The sequence below is a fragment of the Chroicocephalus ridibundus genome, chromosome 15 (genome assembly GCF_963924245.1).
Source record: "Chroicocephalus ridibundus chromosome 15, bChrRid1.1, whole genome shotgun sequence".
Classification (NCBI taxonomy): domain Eukaryota; kingdom Metazoa; phylum Chordata; class Aves; order Charadriiformes; family Laridae; genus Chroicocephalus; species Chroicocephalus ridibundus.
This window is the reverse complement of record NC_086298.1, coordinates 2,757,602-2,776,425: the sequence shown is the minus strand read 5'-3', so window position 1 is coordinate 2,776,425 and position 18,824 is coordinate 2,757,602. Positions and strand designations below refer to the sequence as shown.

The 18,824-nt window shown below is 48.9% G+C and overlaps 1 protein-coding gene across 9 annotated transcripts in view; it reads right to left on the bottom strand.

Annotated features, from left to right (window-relative positions):
* The window catches only part of CACNA1B (calcium voltage-gated channel subunit alpha1 B), a 311,383-nt gene that overhangs the window by 187,992 nt on the left and 104,567 nt on the right, over nucleotides 1–18,824 (bottom strand). For all 9 annotated transcript variants that reach the window (XM_063353305.1, XM_063353296.1, XM_063353297.1 and 6 more), the window contains exons 4-6: nucleotides 15,274–15,365; nucleotides 12,710–12,862; nucleotides 8,275–8,462 (exon numbers count right to left, since the gene is read on the bottom strand). In XM_063353305.1, coding sequence (XP_063209375.1) covers nucleotides 8,275–8,462; nucleotides 12,710–12,862; nucleotides 15,274–15,365 — 433 coding nt within the window. The remainder of the gene's footprint in view (nucleotides 1–8,274; nucleotides 8,463–12,709; nucleotides 12,863–15,273; nucleotides 15,366–18,824) is intronic.

The window sequence follows — 18,824 nt, the reverse complement described above, 5'->3', positions numbered from 1 at the left end:
TCAATCCATGCAGCACCTTAGGGCAGCACAGGAGCTGGGCTCCCGTCCCCATCGCGTTACACACACAGTGCTGGCTCTGTAACGAGAGCCTGGTCCAGGCATCTCCCTCTGCACTCAGGGCATTTCCAAGAGCAAACGCACAGCGACAGTTCTGCACTGGCAAACAGCTGGTCCCGAGGGTAATCTCTCCCCATGGCGGGGTAACGGGAAATTTTACACTATCCGTGTATCCCAGCTGTTAGGCAGATGCTGTGTGCTCTTGGCTCCGAGATGCTCTAAAAGGCTGAGAAGTCAGAACAGGCTCTTTGCTACGGACAAAGACTGTGGTGGCACATTTCTTCCCACACCTCTAAGCATTGCTTGCTTTATCACTGCGAGGTGTTTTTTCCCCTCTGTTTGCTCCTCCCTTCCCACAGTGTGCTGCATTATTAGATCTCCAACAGGGCTACGTCCACCTCTTTGAAGACCCAGGTAGATCTTGAGACCCTGGCCACTCGCTGTGTTCCCAGAGAGCATTTCAGCTCACGCGACACATCAGAAAGGCTAAGTGAAAGCAGAGAACCCTTGTTTTCATGCTGTTAATGCCAAGCGTGGCATCAGTCCCCTGCTCTGTGTTGCTGGGCCAGCCCTGGCAGACATCCCACATTCACCTGGGGCACTGCTTGCTCCCCAGACACGACAGAGAACGCAGTGTAAAAAGAAAGAAACCAGATCAGAAACGTGTTGCGTGACTCAGAGTGGCAAAACAAAACCTTTCCTTGCGCTAATTCTTCCTGTTAACATAACGTAAGGAAAGCGCTTCAGCCAATTTTTTCCCCCTTTTCCTGCCTGCTCAGGCTTTTGCTGGCTAAACAGTTTTGTTCCTCAATATGTTAATTCAGAGCAAGGAGAGCTGATACACACACAAAGAGTAATCAGAGGAGACCGAACCCATCAGAACCCCCCCCAGCCACTAACACCGCAGGCTGCCAGCCCCAGGACACACAAATATCACTGCAAACAAAACCCCATTTATCCTCCTCCGTCTCAGTATCCAGCAGTTATGGATTTGCGCTTTAGCGGGCTGGCTTCAGGTCGCTTCTAAGAGACAGCGGACAACAGCGCATTAGGTATATTAGGAGAGAAGAACAATTTCAAAGCCACCCTCACAGAGTCCCACGGGCTTTGCTGTTGCATTTACTGCTGCACCAAAGTACGCGTGACAGTCACGCATCAGGAAAGCCAAGTGCACAACCTCACCGGCAACCACCATCATAACCAAAGGGCCAGCAAAAACCCACTTAAGTCACCTTTAAGCCTTAACTTGCAGGTTTAAGATGTGTTTGAAAGTGTGGGGGCTCTTGAGCCCAGGAGGAATCTCACAAGCAGGCAGAGAGCCAAGAACCTTAATCCAAGTCTCCGAGACGAGGGGATGCTGCTTTATGTTATTTGTTTCCCGTCTGCTTTCTGTTGCACATTCACCTCCACCTTTCCTCCACCTTCCTGGAGGGTTTTGCACAGGAAACCATCTCATGGTCGAGGCAGCCAATGCTAGTCCCATTCAAACTCCTCCTGAGGAACATCACCTTTGATTCCTCAACTCACAGTTGTGACAGATGAAGACCGAGTGTCAACGATTCGATCTTTATAGATAAATGCCCCCAGAAAGGCAAATGTGAGGTCTCCGAACAACTAGATCGAACAGATTCTCTTCAGCCCCTACAAGCTCAAACACATCCACCATCCCACCAACAAAACCATCTCTGGATTGGGCTGGAAATGGAACAACAATTACCTCCCAACCTTCCATTTCTTTATCTTTATAGGAATCAAGAAATTCAAAGACACAAAGAGGAATGAAAAATACCAAGTGAATCATAAGCTATTCTAAATTCACTGAGGGTAAAGTTCTAGTTGGGATCCAATTTAGGGTAGACTTACATTTTATTTGAACTGTTCATTCCTACTTACAAGCATATTAGGTTAGGCCCAGTCCACAGTCTTGAAATACCCACCGGACACTAATATTTGTCAGTAGAAAATAGAAGGAACATGAAAAATCTCTTGCCATTAAGATCAAAAGACAGTGAGTGTACACTTTGACATTTCTCCTTTCCTGCAAGGAGTCCCTGTTTTGCAAAGCAAATTCCACCATGTAGCTTTGAACTCCTGTAGAGAGAAGATAAAAGGTGAAAATCCAGCTCTTTGAAAGTCAACATCAAGACTTCTGCCAACTTCAGATGAATCGGGTTTGACCCATGATTTTTTGTGGGAGAACTGGAACCACAAACCACTCTCCTCAACTCCTTGGAAGCTCATCATGTACCTCCACTGCAAAGGCATGACTACACCTCACAGATGGGTACAGACCAACTGGCTCGACCGGTGCTGGCTGTGTAACGACTGCAGCAAGGAGCTCAAAACCCTTCCTAATCTACTCGGTATACAACGGAAAGCATCGTGCTCCAAGCTAACCACAGCTAACGTGCTAGGTCTACCCAAGCTATCTCATTGAAGGTTACCAGTGTGTCTCTTCTCTGGTTACAGGCTCTGTAATGAATGCTTCTACTCAGCATAGTAAAAGAATTGTTTTAATTGGGCAATTCATGGGCAGGGACAAGACTTTTAGGCTTTTCTCACTTTGGAAAACACAGTGAGCTTCCCAAGGGAATCAGAAACAAAGGCAGGAGAGTATTTCATGATGGACAATAAGGTTCTTGCATGGGAGAAACTCGGAATTACTACTATAGAAAAGGAAAACAGGAGTTTTACTATTATCTCTTTAAAGAGTTCTACACCTCCAAACAGCCTATATTAGCAATATGCAATAGATGAATCACTGTCATTCACAAACACTAAGCATGTAAACAAGATGATCTGAAATACCATTGTTTAAACTTGAAAACTAGATCTGGAGGAAGATGAGTACTCAGATCCCAGGACACCACAGTTTCCCTTGCTGAGTATCTGCATTATTTCCTCCCACCGCTGTTTTTGGACCCAACAACACTCAGCCTCAATTTTCTTTACCCAGACTCTGCACCTTAGTTTGCCAAGACCTTGGAGGCCACCACTGGGAATGTTCTCCTCCCTCAGCAATGCTAACATCCTCAAGCTCCAGCAGCCACAGGTTGTTGTCAGACAGCTATGCTTATAACAATTGCAGCATGGTAATGTTTAGCATATTAAAACACTTTATGGGAGCTAATGAATAAATTCCCATAATGGTCCCAAGAGATACACTGATCACTAGTTACCTCTTACCTCAGTAGCGGCTCCCTCAGGTACAAGCAGAGTGGAGGCAGCAACCCTCGCTGCCTCACATCGCCCCCAACCCCAGCGTGATGCTCCAGGGGACCACAACTTACCGCAGAAGGTGCCTGCCCTGAGCAAGAGCACCCAGAGCAGAGCCCGGGTCAGCGCCACCAAACCAGGACGCAGGATGGATGCATCAGCCCCGTGCAGGGGCTGGTTTACGTTGCTGAGAGGCACAACTGCCGCTGGACCAGCCTGGGACTAAACTAGTCCCAGTTGCAGAAAAAGAAATCAGGTTTGTTACCCTAGGGCACATTGTACTTGAGCAGCCCACAATGAGCTGGTGCTCTAGGTAGCTTTTTCCCTGATTTCATGGTCTAGAAGATGCTCTGCCCATACTTCAGGGACTTCTGATCTGCCTGCACTGGATTAGACTGAAACACTCTTCACAACACCAGACACTGACACTGAGTCCTCCCACACTGAGGAAAAGAGTTTAGTTACTCTATTTTAATGCATTCCCAGATCACGTTGAAGCCTTGAATTAGCAGGGGGCAAGCACACTCCATTTGCTGGAGAAAAGTTTCTTCCCTGCTCTCAAGATGCAGCAACTTGCCTAAATCACCTGTTGCTCATGGGACCTTTTTGAGTAGAAACAGGCCACAGCTGAGAGATCTGCAGCTCACAGAAGTGCTTGTTTGGAGCAATTGCTCTAATGCTATTGTGCTGCTGATTCAGGAAGGAGGGGTTTTTTCCCCCAGCTAATTCTTAAAGCATTTCATCCGATTGATGATTCAGTCTTTTTTGCTTCCAGCATAAATCACCTTCCAGATAAAGTCTTGCTAGAAAGCTTTCATTGGCCCTAATTGCAATGAAACTCTGGGAAAGTATAAACAGTGGATCAGCAAGGAAAAATTGGGCTGAGATTTGTGAACTTGCATTCTCCCTGCCCTCCTGATTCCTCAATTTATCACAGGAGGAGGAGTGAATGTCTGCAAGGTAGATTACTTGCTGCAAAGCCTAGCCTTCGATGCTACTTTTCTCCAAACCTGTAGGATGGCTGCATCTGGACCACATATAACATCACCTCAAGCCTTTGGAAACAACTGAATAAAACCTCACAACAAACCTCTCGCTTTGGAAAGACCTGAGCCAAACCATCCAACTCAAAACTAAGCTCCTTCTTTCCCGAGCATCACTTTACATCAAACGCTTCACCTTGCCTGGTGCCACCACAGACCAGCTTTTCAAGCTCGAAGCCGCTTTCAGGAAGGGGTAAACTCTCTCTCTTGGTTAAATTAACAGTAAAGCAGGTCTCACTCTGCGACTGACCCCAGCCATCACCACGGCAAACTTAAAAACCTAGCTCTTCTGAACACCCTGCAACAAATGTAGTAGCAGGAGGGAGCACTAACAAAGCCCTGTTGATGCAGGGCAATCAATCAGTCACCGTTTTCCAGAAAGAAATGAATGGCCCATTAAGGAAGCAGTCCCTAACCTCAACTTCCCCCTAATGGGTCTCGGTCCTAGACTGTCTGGCTTCAAAGGGATTTCAGCCCTAAGAATGGACCGTGTGTGGGGTGTCTGCTCTAACAGCAGGAAGGGAGAGGGTTTGCAGAGCAAGGCAACAAACCTGCCTCCCCAAACCCAACATATGGCGGTGGCACACAAAAGGAGGAGTGAATCGCAGAATCGTGGGGTTGGAAGGGACCTCTGGAGATCACCCAGTCCCACCCCCGGCCAGAGCAGGGTCACCCAGAGCAGGTGGCACAGGAACGCGTCCAGGCGGGGTTGGAATGTCTCCAGAGACGGAGACTCCCCCACCTCTCTGGGCAGCCTGTGCCAGGGCTCTGCCACCCTCACAGCAGAGAAGTTCCTCCTCATGTTGAGGTGGAACTTCCTATGCTCAAGTTTGTGCCCGTTACCTGACACTGCACACCGCTGAAAAGAGCCTGGCCCCATCCTCTGCCAAGGAAGGAAGGGCTCTGCCAAGCCTGAGGAACAGCGGCCTTCCCCGCTTTCTAGTTAGTTCGTGGAAGAAAAAGTCCTAGTAGCCTGTTTTCTTACTAACGCGTAATCACAGCTTACATAGGCAGCGTCTTGCCTCTTGCGATCCCATAGCCTTCTGCAAATCTTAAGTAAGCAAAACACTGAAAGTAGGTTCTCAGCTCAGCTCTGAGGAATATCCTGCACCAGGAGAATGCTGGTTTCCTTGAGGAGACCAGAGGCTGGGCCTGGCAGGGAAAGTAGCCCCACCATTGCAGCAAAGTTTTCCTGGCCAAAACCATTCTCGTCATCAGTGGAGAACCCAAATTGTGAATCAAAGCTCCCTGAGCAAGTGATAACCTCTGACACTCACCCGTTGTCTGAGCCTAAACATGCTGGCTTACTTCCCATCCTCCACAAACCAAGGAGGAGGACCCTGACACATGTCCGCTTACCCCGCCATTCAAGTTCTGATACAAGAGGTAACGTCTTCCAGCTTCTTCCCATATCAACCCCGTATGGGTCCAGTAGGGATCCAGCCAATTCAGGCAGCATTAACGTGCAGTTGCTGAACTGACTGGTGCTGGATGGACAGACTGGTTGCGTTGTTATCCCTGCACACTCTGACAACTGCATCCACAAGCCCCCACCATGCTGGCTTTTCAGGCACTGCTGCCGCGTGGTTTGGGCTTTTGTTTTGCTTTAAAAATTGATGAATTTAGAGTAGGCACAGAAGAAACCAAGAGGAACGCCAAGCGGCCAGCAAACAGCAGATGACTGAAGCTGTGAAAAAGTTAAGGGCTGCACCGAGTGGGTCTTCTCCACCCACGTCTTTTCTCAGCCGCTAACCTGCAAAAGCACAGTCAGCTCCTCAGCCAGCAGAGCCGCACAAGGAGTGGGGGACACAGCACGCAGGGCAGGCCCAAGGGAGACGGGGAGAGGTGGCTGCTGGCACTAGTGACACGAACACCGTCTGCCGAGTGGTCCTATGGCATGACACGCACCACTCGCCCTCCACCCAACAAGCAGATCGTCCACGGGGCCTCACACCTGTCAGAGACACGAACCCACCAAGCGTTAAAGCCGAAGCTGGGCTCTCGGACAAGGCTTGACATTAAACGACAAATACTCAACTGCATCTCATCCAGGCATCTGTTTCCAATTAGATTAATGGGTATCTAAAATGATACTATAATAGTTTTTGAAAGCAACCCCCAAAATCAATACCCCGATAGTAAGCTCTGTTTTTTGCAAGTGGTACAAAAGGCGGTTTGGGAGAAGATGATCTAATACACCACGTATTGATTAATCAATTCCATCCAGGATGCTAATGGGCTTTTCTTACAACAGTTGGCACTAGAAGGAAGGAGCGGGATTGCTGAATGAGAATGGGAGAAAGGGGTGGTGTGCTGCAGTTTCAGGGCAAGGGGAGGGCATGCAGTGGGGAAATGGGCCCTTCTAGAGATCGCTCTAAGTGGAAGAGACTGGGTAGAAATGGAGGAACGGAGCAATGAATGGAGAAGGTAATAAATCAGATATATTGGCTTCAAACACAGCAGAATTGTACCTTGCAATTTACTGTGGATGATATTAATAATACTTTCCTGTTGCTACAGAAGCCCTCACAGCCCTTTGCTCAAGAGTTCAGCAAAAGAGCCCAGCGTGGGTCTAGAGCCTATAATGAAGCAGACTGAATACTTTGTAGTCCTACTGGCCAGTGAAATGGTCTGGAGGCATTATTAATGCCTACCTTAATTATTTTTCCACTCTGGCACTTCTGGCTAGGACAGTGTGGGGTAACTCAGATCACCTATGCATGGCTCTCAGATTCTCCTTCCTTCTACAATCCACAGAAAGAAGCAGCCAGTGTAGCCATACATTGGTTTTCTCCTTCCTGCCCCTGTGCTTGATAGAGTCCTTCACTACCATAGAAAACGGTAGTACGAAACAGCCGGGCCATCCTCCAGACCCAAACCATAGCACTTCACACCCACTGCAGCAACGCGTGAAGACCCAAGCAAACCACAAAGCTGGGGACAACAGGTCTGCGACAGATCCACAGGTCCCTTACAGCTCCTGAAGAGCAGCCGTCACATTTTGCGAGGAAATATGATACAGATGCTGGAAACCAGCCGAAGGGCTCTATTCCCAGCCTGTGATAAGGGTTAGGTGGTTGCCTCTCAAGGCAGGACACCTCAAAAGGGTAGGTATAAATTACAGACGCAAAACAAGAGCATTACAGTGCCCGAAAGACAGCGGAGTGTTCTGTTGTTGCTAATTGGGTGAGTTTGCCCTGCTCTTTGTAAGATTGGAAATAGTAAAACTGACCAAGAGGTTTTGACCTTGAGGGGCTGTGACAGTCGTGGTCCCGGCTGGCAGGAGGCACAGCCAGCGCAGACCCTAGGGCGAGGAAATTCAGCCTGGTGCAGTGTATCTTCTCTGCAGCCAGAGTCCCACCAGGCGTGAAGGTGACTTTATAAGGCTTCATAAAACTGTATTCGAGTTGCCAAAGCTAGTGCTGGGTCTCTGTGCGAACATCCAGCAGATGCTGTTCATTGATGTAGCTTACAAATTTGATCATGAAGGTTAGACCAAATCAAAAGAGGTTTGAAACCTCAAGGTACAAAATATTAACAAGTCACTGATTTTGCCACCCTATAGTGTGCAATTTGGTAACAGATTTTCTATGAGACGTCGTGAGAACATGCTCCTTCTCACCCACCCATGCTACAGCAGAACACACCAGCATCTTGGAGCGACACACACCAATTCTTCCACGTGGCAACACCCCACTGACACAAGACAGCGTGTTGCAGGCAACCAAGTCTGCAGCCTCAAACCACCACAGGCCACCATAGTGGTTCAAAGACTCTTACAGGACCCACAGAACAACCCTCAAGAAAATAGGAACCTCCTATAAAGCAGAGTGAGGTGATAATCAATAGGGGAGAAGTGCACAAACTAAGTTACTTTTTTTTCCAGAACCACCTTTTCCAACCTAACATGACACGTAACGGCACCCCAGGAGTCCTACAGCCCCACCAGCGGACTCACATTGTAGAGGATGTCTGTCCATCCCTCCATGGTGATGCACTGGAAGACGGTGAGCACAGCAAAGAGGATATTGTCAAAGTTGGTGATGCCGTAGTTGGGCCCTTGCCAGTACTCCCTGCAGGTGGTCCCGCTCTCGCACTGCCTGGCAGGAGGCTCCTCTCCGCAAGGAAAATCTCCCACCTCATCACCTGCAGAGAAGAACAGCAGGGAGAAAAAAGTTACCAGCAGAAGCCACTCAAGCAGCTGGTGCTGCTGCATCCTCCTTGCGCCACTGCATCAATGTAATGTCCATTTCAGGCTTCCTGGTGCCACTATGGGCATGGAAAAGACATTGTGACCACGCAATCATTTATATACTGCTACGTTACAAGAGACAGCTTAGTGGCAGGATGGAGCAGAGCCATCCCCGAAGTGCCCATAATTTATAGTTTGCCCCAGTGTTCAGCCATGTCATACACAAGAAATGCCACCAGAAGCACAGTGGGCATGATGCCTACTTCAAGCACTGTGAGCCAACGATACACCCTCATACCTTTTAGCTAGTTGATAAATATTGGCACTATAACATTAAAGCAAAAGTGGCTTAAGCAAGAGCTTCTTGCGGGTAGCCCCAAAGTCGTCCAGGTACAGAAGTTAGACCACAGCTGCATGAGGAGCCCCTGGCTTTGTCCCAAGGCAGTACCACCACAGCAGCCTGCGAGGTGAACCATGAGCTCCAGCCCCTCCGTAAGCTTCATATTCCTGGCCCCCCAGGACAACGCTGTGGAGCGCAGGTACACGTGGCAGGGACAGCATCCAGCTGTCAGCTTGTCTGCTTTCTCTGCTGAGATTCATTTCAGACCCAGAGAAGGCAAGAGCGGATGAGTCTGTCATCTTTAGGGACCACAAGGGATGGCCAGAAGGGTGGCCAGTGTCTTCCAGGGTCAGCTGTGAAGTCTGAAGCATTGCAGCCCCCCAGCGATGTTGCAAGCAGCAGTTTGGAAAACTAAAGTGCTGGGTTTTCAAAGTAAATAAATATACTAAGTAATATTCCTATTTACACAGAGATGCAATTCGGGAAATATTAAAGTGACACGTTATGGTAATGGAGCAGCAAACTGCACAAAATCAAATTCACTAGGGGAAAACAACATCAGCACTAACAATAATTAGGAATAATCATTCCACAGAGCAAAGCCTGCAGGAGGAAAACAAGATTGTCACTGTGGCTCCAGGATATATATACATGTGTGTGTGTGTGTGTGCGTGTGTGTGTGTGTGACGTGTTTTCCTGTTGACTCATCATCTTAACGCAGGGCATCTCTCTCCAGCTCCCATATGGGTCACCACAGGCTTTCACAAGGGCTTAGTGAGACAAGGCTGCAAAAAAGAAAATACCAAATCTGGCTCTCGCAGACCATCGGTGAGTGCGCCTTAAAAGAGCATCCAGTTTTGTCTCTGTTCAACCTTTTGTTGCCAGGTAATGCTCTTAAAAACGCAACGCGCATCAACTATGAAGGGTTGGGTTGGTTTTTCCTTTTTTAAAAAGAGACCAGAACCCGCCCCTACTCCCATGGCTGGGGAAAGACAGAGAAAAGGGGAGTTTCTCAAGGAGAAATGGGAAACAAATGTGATGCCCTCCTCTCCTGGAGCATCTTCAGGGCACTTGGGCTGGGGCAGCTACTGAAAAATGGTCCTGTGTCAGCAGAACAGCACAGCAAGGAGGATGCAGGGAGAGGAAAACAAGTCAGGCATCCACCGGAACATGGGCTGCCATTAATTTTTACCCATTTTTCATTAAAATAGAGAAACATTTCCACTAGCTTAGAACAGGCTGAGTGGCAAAGACCTTAAACAACCCTTCTGCCATAATTTGGTCCCCAGCTTCCCTCCTCATTGCAGTTTATTACTGACCTACCCAGGGCTATTGGATTAGCAGGGCTGTAACAACATTTGCCGTTGACACCTCTACTCAGTTCCCTCCATGATGCACTAAAGCTGCAGCCAGTACTTCTCCTGTGGCTCCCGATTCCAGGAAAAATCCCAGGAGTTTGCTCGCTTTGGGGATTTGGAACAGAAACAAGCACGAGCAACTCCTCCTCCTTCCATTTGCTGCCCTCTGACAGAGGCATCTCTTTAACGAGGTTCACATTTCCACACTCGAGCCAGCCTTTGGAGCCCGCGGTATCAGCCTGGCCTGGTTAATGCACCTCTTTGGAGCTGATGAGCACTTAGGGTTTAAAAGGCTGGGCTGATGGCTTTGCGGGATGCTCTGCTGCTCCGCTCGCAAGGGACCGCAGCGCCAGGAAACCTCACCACTCTCCGCCTTTCCAGAAACACCACTGCGCCATTTCCCGCCCAGCAGGTGGAATCGATCCCCATAATTCATCCCACAACCAGCTTCGGCAGCCCTTGAGAAAAGCAAGGGGCCGGTGCCTGTAAATCCCGGCGCCTTCCCACACCGGAGCCTTCCCACACCGCCCGGCGAGCGGATTCGGGGAGAGCTGAGCCCGGCCACTCCCCGTCCTCCCAACGAGATGCCAGGTGCTGGGATGCAGAGATACGTGACATGCACAACATTATTGGGCTGCACTCCCAATTCCTAGCTGGGAGCCACCCAGCAAGCAAGGGTCACTTAGGCACGACATTACGCATGACAAAAATCTGTTCTCTGTCCCCAAGCCTGGCAGAGGGAGATCTCGGGCATCACTGATGTCAGAGAGCTGTCTGCAGACAACACAAACACCTTTGGGTTTTAATTTTCCCTTTTATGTTAACTAGTTTCTGGGGTAAGGGGGAAAAAAAAAAAAAAAAGTCACTCTTGTTTTTATCCCACTGGCTAAAGTTGGACCATTAACGACGGAGCCTCAGAGCTCGGACGCAGCTGCTGCCTGCGGATGAAGGATGCAAAAAATCACCCACCTTGGTTGTATAATTTAACAGACCTGAAAACCCTCCTAGAAAATGCAAACCTGCTCATAATTGCTTTCTCCCTGCCGTCTCACCGAGAACGCTTTTGCTTCCTACACACCTACATTGTCACCGTTGTTATTATTCCTCCGTAATTGCTGCAGCAGCCCCAGAGACCCTGCAGGGGCTGGGACCTGCTCTGCTCGGCAGGAACACGCGGCCCCCTGCAAAAAACATTTCCCTCTCCTACAAATCCAGTCCAAAAATTCATTTCTTCCAGGAATCGTCGTGCTTTGCTCACAAGCCACACCACCTGGCTCTCCTTTACAACTTGTGTTATGTTTTTTCTAAGGTTACGCAGGAGCATAAGCAAGAAAATAATCTCACCCTGCTTTTGCAAAGCTCTGTGTAAACTGAATATATTCAACTGTTTCCGTGTTGTTGTTAGAAAGCGCTGTGAAGGATGCCCAGAGATTTGGCAGGGATGTTGTTTTATTACCATTTGAATGCATATAAATAAATCAATATTAAGATCTATTAGCGATAATCACTGAAAATACACGACTGTGTTTTAGAGATGGTCAAATTGTACCTTAAATTGCAGTCTTTTGGAGACAAGAACCACATTTTCATCTGTGGGTAGCCCAGATAACCAACACATATTAGCACTGCTATAAAGGGATATTAAAAAATTACGTGGAAAAAAATGGTTTGGTTGTTTGTTTTTTTTAAATTGGAACAAGTTCTGAGCTGTGGACAAGCAGCTGGCTTTGACGTGGCAGGCGGTGCCGGCCGAGGGTCTCTGGGCATCACTCCTCCCCACCTCCATCTTCTGGGGTTTATCGCTCATTCACAGGCAGACACATCACCTACCCTGCGGTGCCCAACGTCCCTTCCCCTTCTCTGTTTGAAGGACTTTTTATCATTTCTCCATCAAAGGGCTCCTTGCCTTCTATCTGTTATCCTTTTTTTTTTTTATTATTATTATTTTACGGTTACTCCCAGTCTTTCCAATCTTACTATTTCACACCAAACTTTTCTCATCCGCAGACAACTTGCCCCAGAAACCTTGCAAGGAAACTCAACGTTCAGCAGCTGTTCATAGAACTAAACCCAACAAAAATGTAAACAGAGACCAATAAATCAGGAAAATAACAACAACAACAAAAAAAAACCACACCATCACAACAACCCACCCTTCAACAATCTGGAACAACAGGAATTTGGTTCCTCATTTCTACTATGAAAAAATTGTCCCATGAGAGGAAGCCCCAAGCACCTTCCTCTCACTCTTGTGTAGACCCAGAGCATCACGGACACGGTGGTGGTGTAACAGAGAGGAGAATCTGTCCCTGTGCGTGTAGGGTGAACACAAAAGTCTTGTTAACTCTTAACGTAGGTGGGTAAAGAGGGAGAAAATGCAATAAATGTAGACAGGGAAAAGGAAAAGCAACAGAAGAGCAGGACAGAAAGCATCCCGATGAGACGGAGGGGACTAGAAGCATCGTGAGGATACGCTGGGAGGGAAGCGAAGCTGGAAGCTCACCCGTCTCGTTAGAGAAGCAGGTTTTATGAAACTTCCCCATGTAAAACTCCAGCCCGATGATGGCAAACATCACGATGGCGAAGAAGAGGAGCAGCCCGATCTGAAGTAAGGGCACCATCGCCTTCATGATGGACTTGAGGACAACCTGCAAGCCTGTGGGGACAAGGAAAAACACGTAATCAGTGAGGGAAGGAAAACCAGGGCTTGGGGGTAGGGGCAAGGTAGGAGAGAGGGGCTGCCTACGGGGAAGTTTAGGGTTGGCAACACCAAGCAAAGCTGCTTTTCCCAGGGTGCCATAAAAAAGTTGCTCCAGCCATAATGCACTCGAGACGCGAGAGAGACAATCGGGAGAGCTATCTTTTTCCAACCCCTTTTCTTCAGATCACAGATTCAAAGGTCTCTTAAGCTTTAGAGATACAAAAAAAAGACTTTTCCCAAAGGCAGACCCTGCAGCAGCGGAGCTGGGCACTGCCGTGGTACCCCCCATCCCAGGGAGCCCGGGGTTCCCTCTCCCTCCATGACACAGGGAACAGCCGGGATGCTGCCGTGCCTATCACATCCCGCCCCTGGAGAAACAAAACCCTGTCTCCAGAGCTATCCATCCGTAGTTTTTTTCACTGGCACTAAAACTCGTTTTCAATTAAAACCAGGGGAGATAAGGCGAGAGAGGCTGGAGAGATGGAGGTGTCAGATAACGTCATACGGACGCATATAACAAAAAAAACTTCAGCGATAAGCAGCAGCTGAAAGCCACCTTGGTGGCCTGCCCTAAGGTATGGCGAATGAAGGATCTTCATTGTCTTGTCACCTTGTACAGCACTGCTGAGGTCAATACAAGTGCATGCAGAAAAAATAAAGGCATGAAGATCTGTCGGACGGGAAAAATACTGAGAGCGTGGAAGAAACGCACATGCTGTGTACGAATGCACCTCAAGGTTGTACATTCACTACAGGAAAAAAAAAAAAAAAAAAAAAAACAAAAATCCACCACAGCACACAGCTTTCACAGCATCGCTAAGAACACGAGAGCAAACAACAGGCTGTGGGAAAATATTGTGCTGGTTCAGGACACATCAAAAAAAAAAAAAAGCCGCGTCCTCCTGGCTCCGCACCAGGACGGGGACACCCCTGAGGGGCCACCTTACTTCTCTGACACACTTAGACTGTCACTACCACATCACATTGCCTGGCACAGGCAAGAAGTCCAAGACAAGACAGCCAGCAGCATCTCCTTCTCAGAGATCCTGTTAATGAACGACACCTTTCCCAAGCCCAGCCAAGGGCCTCTCCTGCGTGGGAATTCAGATTCAAGCCCTGCCCACAAAAGGATGCCGGTTGCAGGGAATTTTGATGTTGTTACAAAGCAGAAACCTTTGCTGGATTTCTGCAGCACCAACGTTTCGGTGTGGAAGCAGCCGGGGAGGTGGGGGAGCTGATGCCACCCCGGAGGAGCGGGATCTGCCTGGCTGCCGAGGGGCTCGTGCACGGAAGAGCAGAGCATCCCCCGGAGCAGCGGTTCCCTTGCACCGGGCTCTTGCTGGAGGGGAAAAAAAAAAAAAAAAAAAAAATCTCTCTATTCCATACTCAGAAATTAAATACACTCCTGAGAGAGATCCCCCGCTAGCAGGCAGAGGAGCTGGCGAACTGCAACAAATAAAAAGGCAGTAAGGAACGGTGTGGGGACTTTGGTGCTCTCAGGGCACCAGCAAGGCACGAGGCCGCTCCTCACCGGAGCATTCAGACCCTTCACACTAGCATGTAAAATATATCAAGTTGCCCATTGAGTAGGTAAGACCAAGTTCTATCATAGAATCATAGAATCATAGGGTTGGCAGGGACCTCTGGAGATCATCTAGTCCAACCCCCCTGCCAGAGCAGGGTCACCCAGAGCAGGTGGCACAGGAACACGTCCAGGTGGGTTTGGAATGTCTCCAGAGACGGAGACTCCACCACCTCTCTGGGCAGCCTGTGCCAGGGCTCTGCCACCCTCAGGGTAAAGAAGTTCCTCCTCATGTTTAGGTGGAACTTCCTATGTTCCAGTTTGTGCCCATTGCCTCTTGTCCTGTCCCCGGGCACCACTGAAAAGAGCCTCGCCCCATCGTCCTGATACCCACCCTTTAAGTATTTATAAGCGTTGATAAGACGTATCTGCTCTTTCCCTTTCTTGTTTCTCCCCCTGCCCCATTATTAAAGGGGTAAAATCCCCAGTGCAAGACGCTCAGCTGGTAAAACCTGTCAGAAGATCCAGGCTCAGGGCTGGAGGCCTGGAAGCTGCAAAATTAGAGTTTCGGGTCTTCACACCCCAGAGAATTAATTCAACCCCAAAGGCAAAGGAGTCCTAGGACGATTCCCTGCCGCTCACCTGCAAATTTGGGAGCGCAGCGCTGAAAGCAGAGCGCTGTACACAAAACGGGATGACAAAGAACAGAACCTAGTAAGGGCAAGAGCCACAGACTGCAAAGAAGTAGAGGAAAAAAAAAAAAACATTGCTCGGGACAGCACGTAACTCCCCAAAAGCGATAGAGCACCTTCGGCTGTGAAGATGACATTATCACGACACTCACTTGGGATTCCAGACACAAGCTTCAGGGGTCGTAACACCCGGACGGCTCGCAGGGTCCGCAGGTCAAAATCAGTCCCAGCAGTTGCCAGAATCCTAATTGGAAAAGGGGAGAGAGGGGTGGGGGGAAAAGAAAAAAAAAAACAAAAAAAAAAAGAGATTAAATGCAAATTCCTTTTTCCAAAGCACGGGTAAATGTTGCGTAAAACCAGCAAACGTCCCAGCTGCTTTGAATTTTATACCTGCGATCACATTGCAAATGGTGTCTACTGAAAAGCATCAATTCACACAGTCCTCCTGAGCTGCTGAGCCTTGCTTGGACTATAAGAAAAGGCGCGATATCTGGCTGCTTATGAGGGCATTTGAACAAAGCGACCAGGACCGGCTCTGGCCGGCAAAGAGCAGCACCCTATACGTATAGGAAAGCATACGCTAATTTTTAGGAGATGAGTTAGGCTAGAAATTACCTGCCAGAGATTTTCTCTGCAATAAATTCAGAAGCCCCTCAAGTCCTGATGTCTGGTGTTCCCTAATATCTGAAGCAGTTTCTAGTTATACAGTTTACTCTGCGTGTGCAGAATTAATTTTTGTCCAGAGCATCTTATTTGAGGAGACTATCCAGAGAGCGGGGTGCAAGTATTTCCTCTGATACGCGGCAGTAACTCTGATAAGAAATACAGCCCCCAAACCGGAATGATTCTTAAAAATCTAAGTGCTCTGCACAGAAAATGAAATAGCTTCGCTGTTTTAGGGCACAGCCGGGGAAGAAATATTGTCACAGCGTCCACCAGCCGCGAGGATGCAATCTCCTTAAGCGAAGGCCCTGCAAGGCACGCTACCCCGCAGAGAGCATGGCAAAACGGCGTCCATTAATTACTGCAGCACTTCCTATGATGCCTCCACAAAAATATTCTTGATTTGAGACAGGGCTCCCCTACCACAAGCCAACCACACAGTTAGTTCTGAGCAAAAACCCTCTCATCAGCTCCCCGTTGACTGCACCATTTAAAGTGACGATAAGCAATTGCCATCAGTTTTTGCCAGGTTTGTCCCCAGGCGGTTCTACCAAGGTGGTGGCGGCTGAGCAACCGGCCCACCAATGGGGTCTGCAAGTCCACAGCCACCTGGTACCACTTGTACAAGGTGCCACCACTTCATTAACCACAACCGCTGAAAGCGCTGCCCTTGGGAACCCAACCGTGACCATAACCCGGCACTTCACCAACCCTTCCCCAAGATGGGCCTGCAAACCTGCCTGAAAAGCGGAATTCCAGAGGTGCCCGAGCTGGAAGGAAGCTGCCAGACTTGGGCAGTGAACCCCAGGCGGTGCCCTGGGGATTAAGCACCCAAACGCTGCGAGTGTCCCATGCCTGAGCACAGAGATGCTCCAGGAGGTGCAGAGCACCCGCAGTGCGCACCCGTGATTCACCTGGGCCCTCTTTCTCCGTACCTGCTAACAGGCTGCTGAGCATTCAGCAAAGTGGCCAGCTACCATAAAAAAAAAAAAAAAAATTCCAAGAAAAAGCAGAGTTTTTCAAAACAAGACATAGAGTTCTACGTAACATGGATTACGCGGGACGTCTGGCAAACTCAGCAGCGCGGGACGTGGCCGTGTAGGGAGCGCTGACAGCACAGCCACGCTCAGATAAAAACCTTGTCCTTGACTTACTGACTGACTTAGCAGAGCCGCCAAGCACGGGCCAGGGAAGAGCAGGATCAGCATCGCTGTGCGGAAAGGGCCAGACTCCATCAGCAGGAGGTGCTGGAGATCAGGAAAAAAGCATGCTGAGATGTTGGATGGCAAGAGAGGCAGCAGCAAGCCAGGACCCGAGGAGCAGAGTATCTATTCTATAGGACACCTGTTCCTGCGCTTTCACGACCAGAAAATTCACATTACATCAGCTCTATCGATGCATAAGCAACAGGAGACAATTTAAACCAAGAACCATTGCATGCAGAGACTTCTAATTTAATCTTCTGCGCCCGTGCCAATGATTTCGTTCCTCTTCTCCCTTCCCTCCATCCTCCCAACTTAATTGCTCACTTATAAAACTCTGCAGTCTAGGGAGAGCACACACTTCAAGTCAAAAGATAATCTTAAACATCCACCTTGGATGTTGCTACTAACGACACAATTAGTCTCCAGCGAGCTAAGATGGATTTGTGCTGTCATCAGGCAGAGCCCTGGTTCATGGTACAAGCTGAGAGGAGCCGTGCTCCACACGCTCATCATTTTGTTTCTAAATTCAAAGAGAAAACAGGAGTGAATGGGGGACACCATCAATTAGTCCCACGGTGCCAGTAAATGTTCCAGTGGCTGGAGGTCTTTATTCCAGCCCTGTCTTCTGAATAGGCTTGATGCTAAAAACAGTCTGCTCAAACTATGGCAATCTTGCCTCCATCAAAACCCCTAAATCCTTCATGAATTCCCGCCTCCCCAGTGCTGTGATCCCCTAGCTAACCTGCACGGGGCACCCGACAGCCCGCCGCCTCCCATGGCTGGAGTGGATCCTACCGAACACCAGTCTATCCATGCGGACCATCCATGCCCGTACGGCTGAGCTGTCGCTGCTACACCTGCCCGTGAATCAGCTGCTCTTGAAAACCCCTACAACCTCGGCCAGGTTTTACCTAGAGAGTAAAAAAAAAAAAAAAAAAAAATACAGCTGCATCCTAAGCAAAGCCACTTTTAGTGGAAGAAACAGAAGGTCGGTGGGCATGAGGTGGTAACTCTAGGTCTAAAAAGAAACCCACGTTTGAGCCTTGCAGGTAAATGAGGCAGTTGGTGAGAAAACCCAGGTGGGCATCCAACGCGTTTCCTTACCAAAGCAGGGAGCACGGGCTGCTGCAGCCTTCGCATGCCGTGTGCTCACAACCTGCGGCCCCGGGCAGGCTGTCCAAACTGCGGCACCGGGGGAAAGAAGGTCCTGGGGCTTTTAGAAGCGTTACGGGGCCAGTGTCCATCCTAGGAGCCCTGGGACGTGGGGTCTCACTGCTCCGAAGGACCGGCTGGCAGAAAGCTGGTGCCCAGAGAAAGGGAAGAGAAAGCTGGAGCCCAGCAAAGAGCTGTGCCAAGGCAGGGATGGTGCATTTTCTCCCTACAAAACTAAAACAAATTCACAGCTGCTCAGCAGTTCATACCTCTAAACTGCTCACAGATAATGCAGGGAAAAATGCCCCAGTGAGGGGCAATAATTAATGTTGTGGCATTTTCCTATGTGCCACCTTTCTGTTTTACTTTTTTACCCCAGCTCCAGCTGAAAGCTCCCAGAAGCCACTGTGAGTTAGGCCAGAACAAGTCAGAAATTATCATTAAAAAATAAGAGAAATAGAGAGGTGAAAGGAGCCGGCTGACAAGCCCATCCCGACAATCCTGCCGAAGTGTCCCCGGCTGCACAGCAAACAGCGGGGAACAAAGCAGAGGTGACGGGCGAGCCGGTGCCGGAAGAGGAAATCATCTGCGAGACGTTAAAAAATAGCAAAAGAGAAGATTTTAGGAGATACCCTCACAAAGCAGAATAAACATCTTCATCTGCAGCCCTTGTTGCGTCTTCA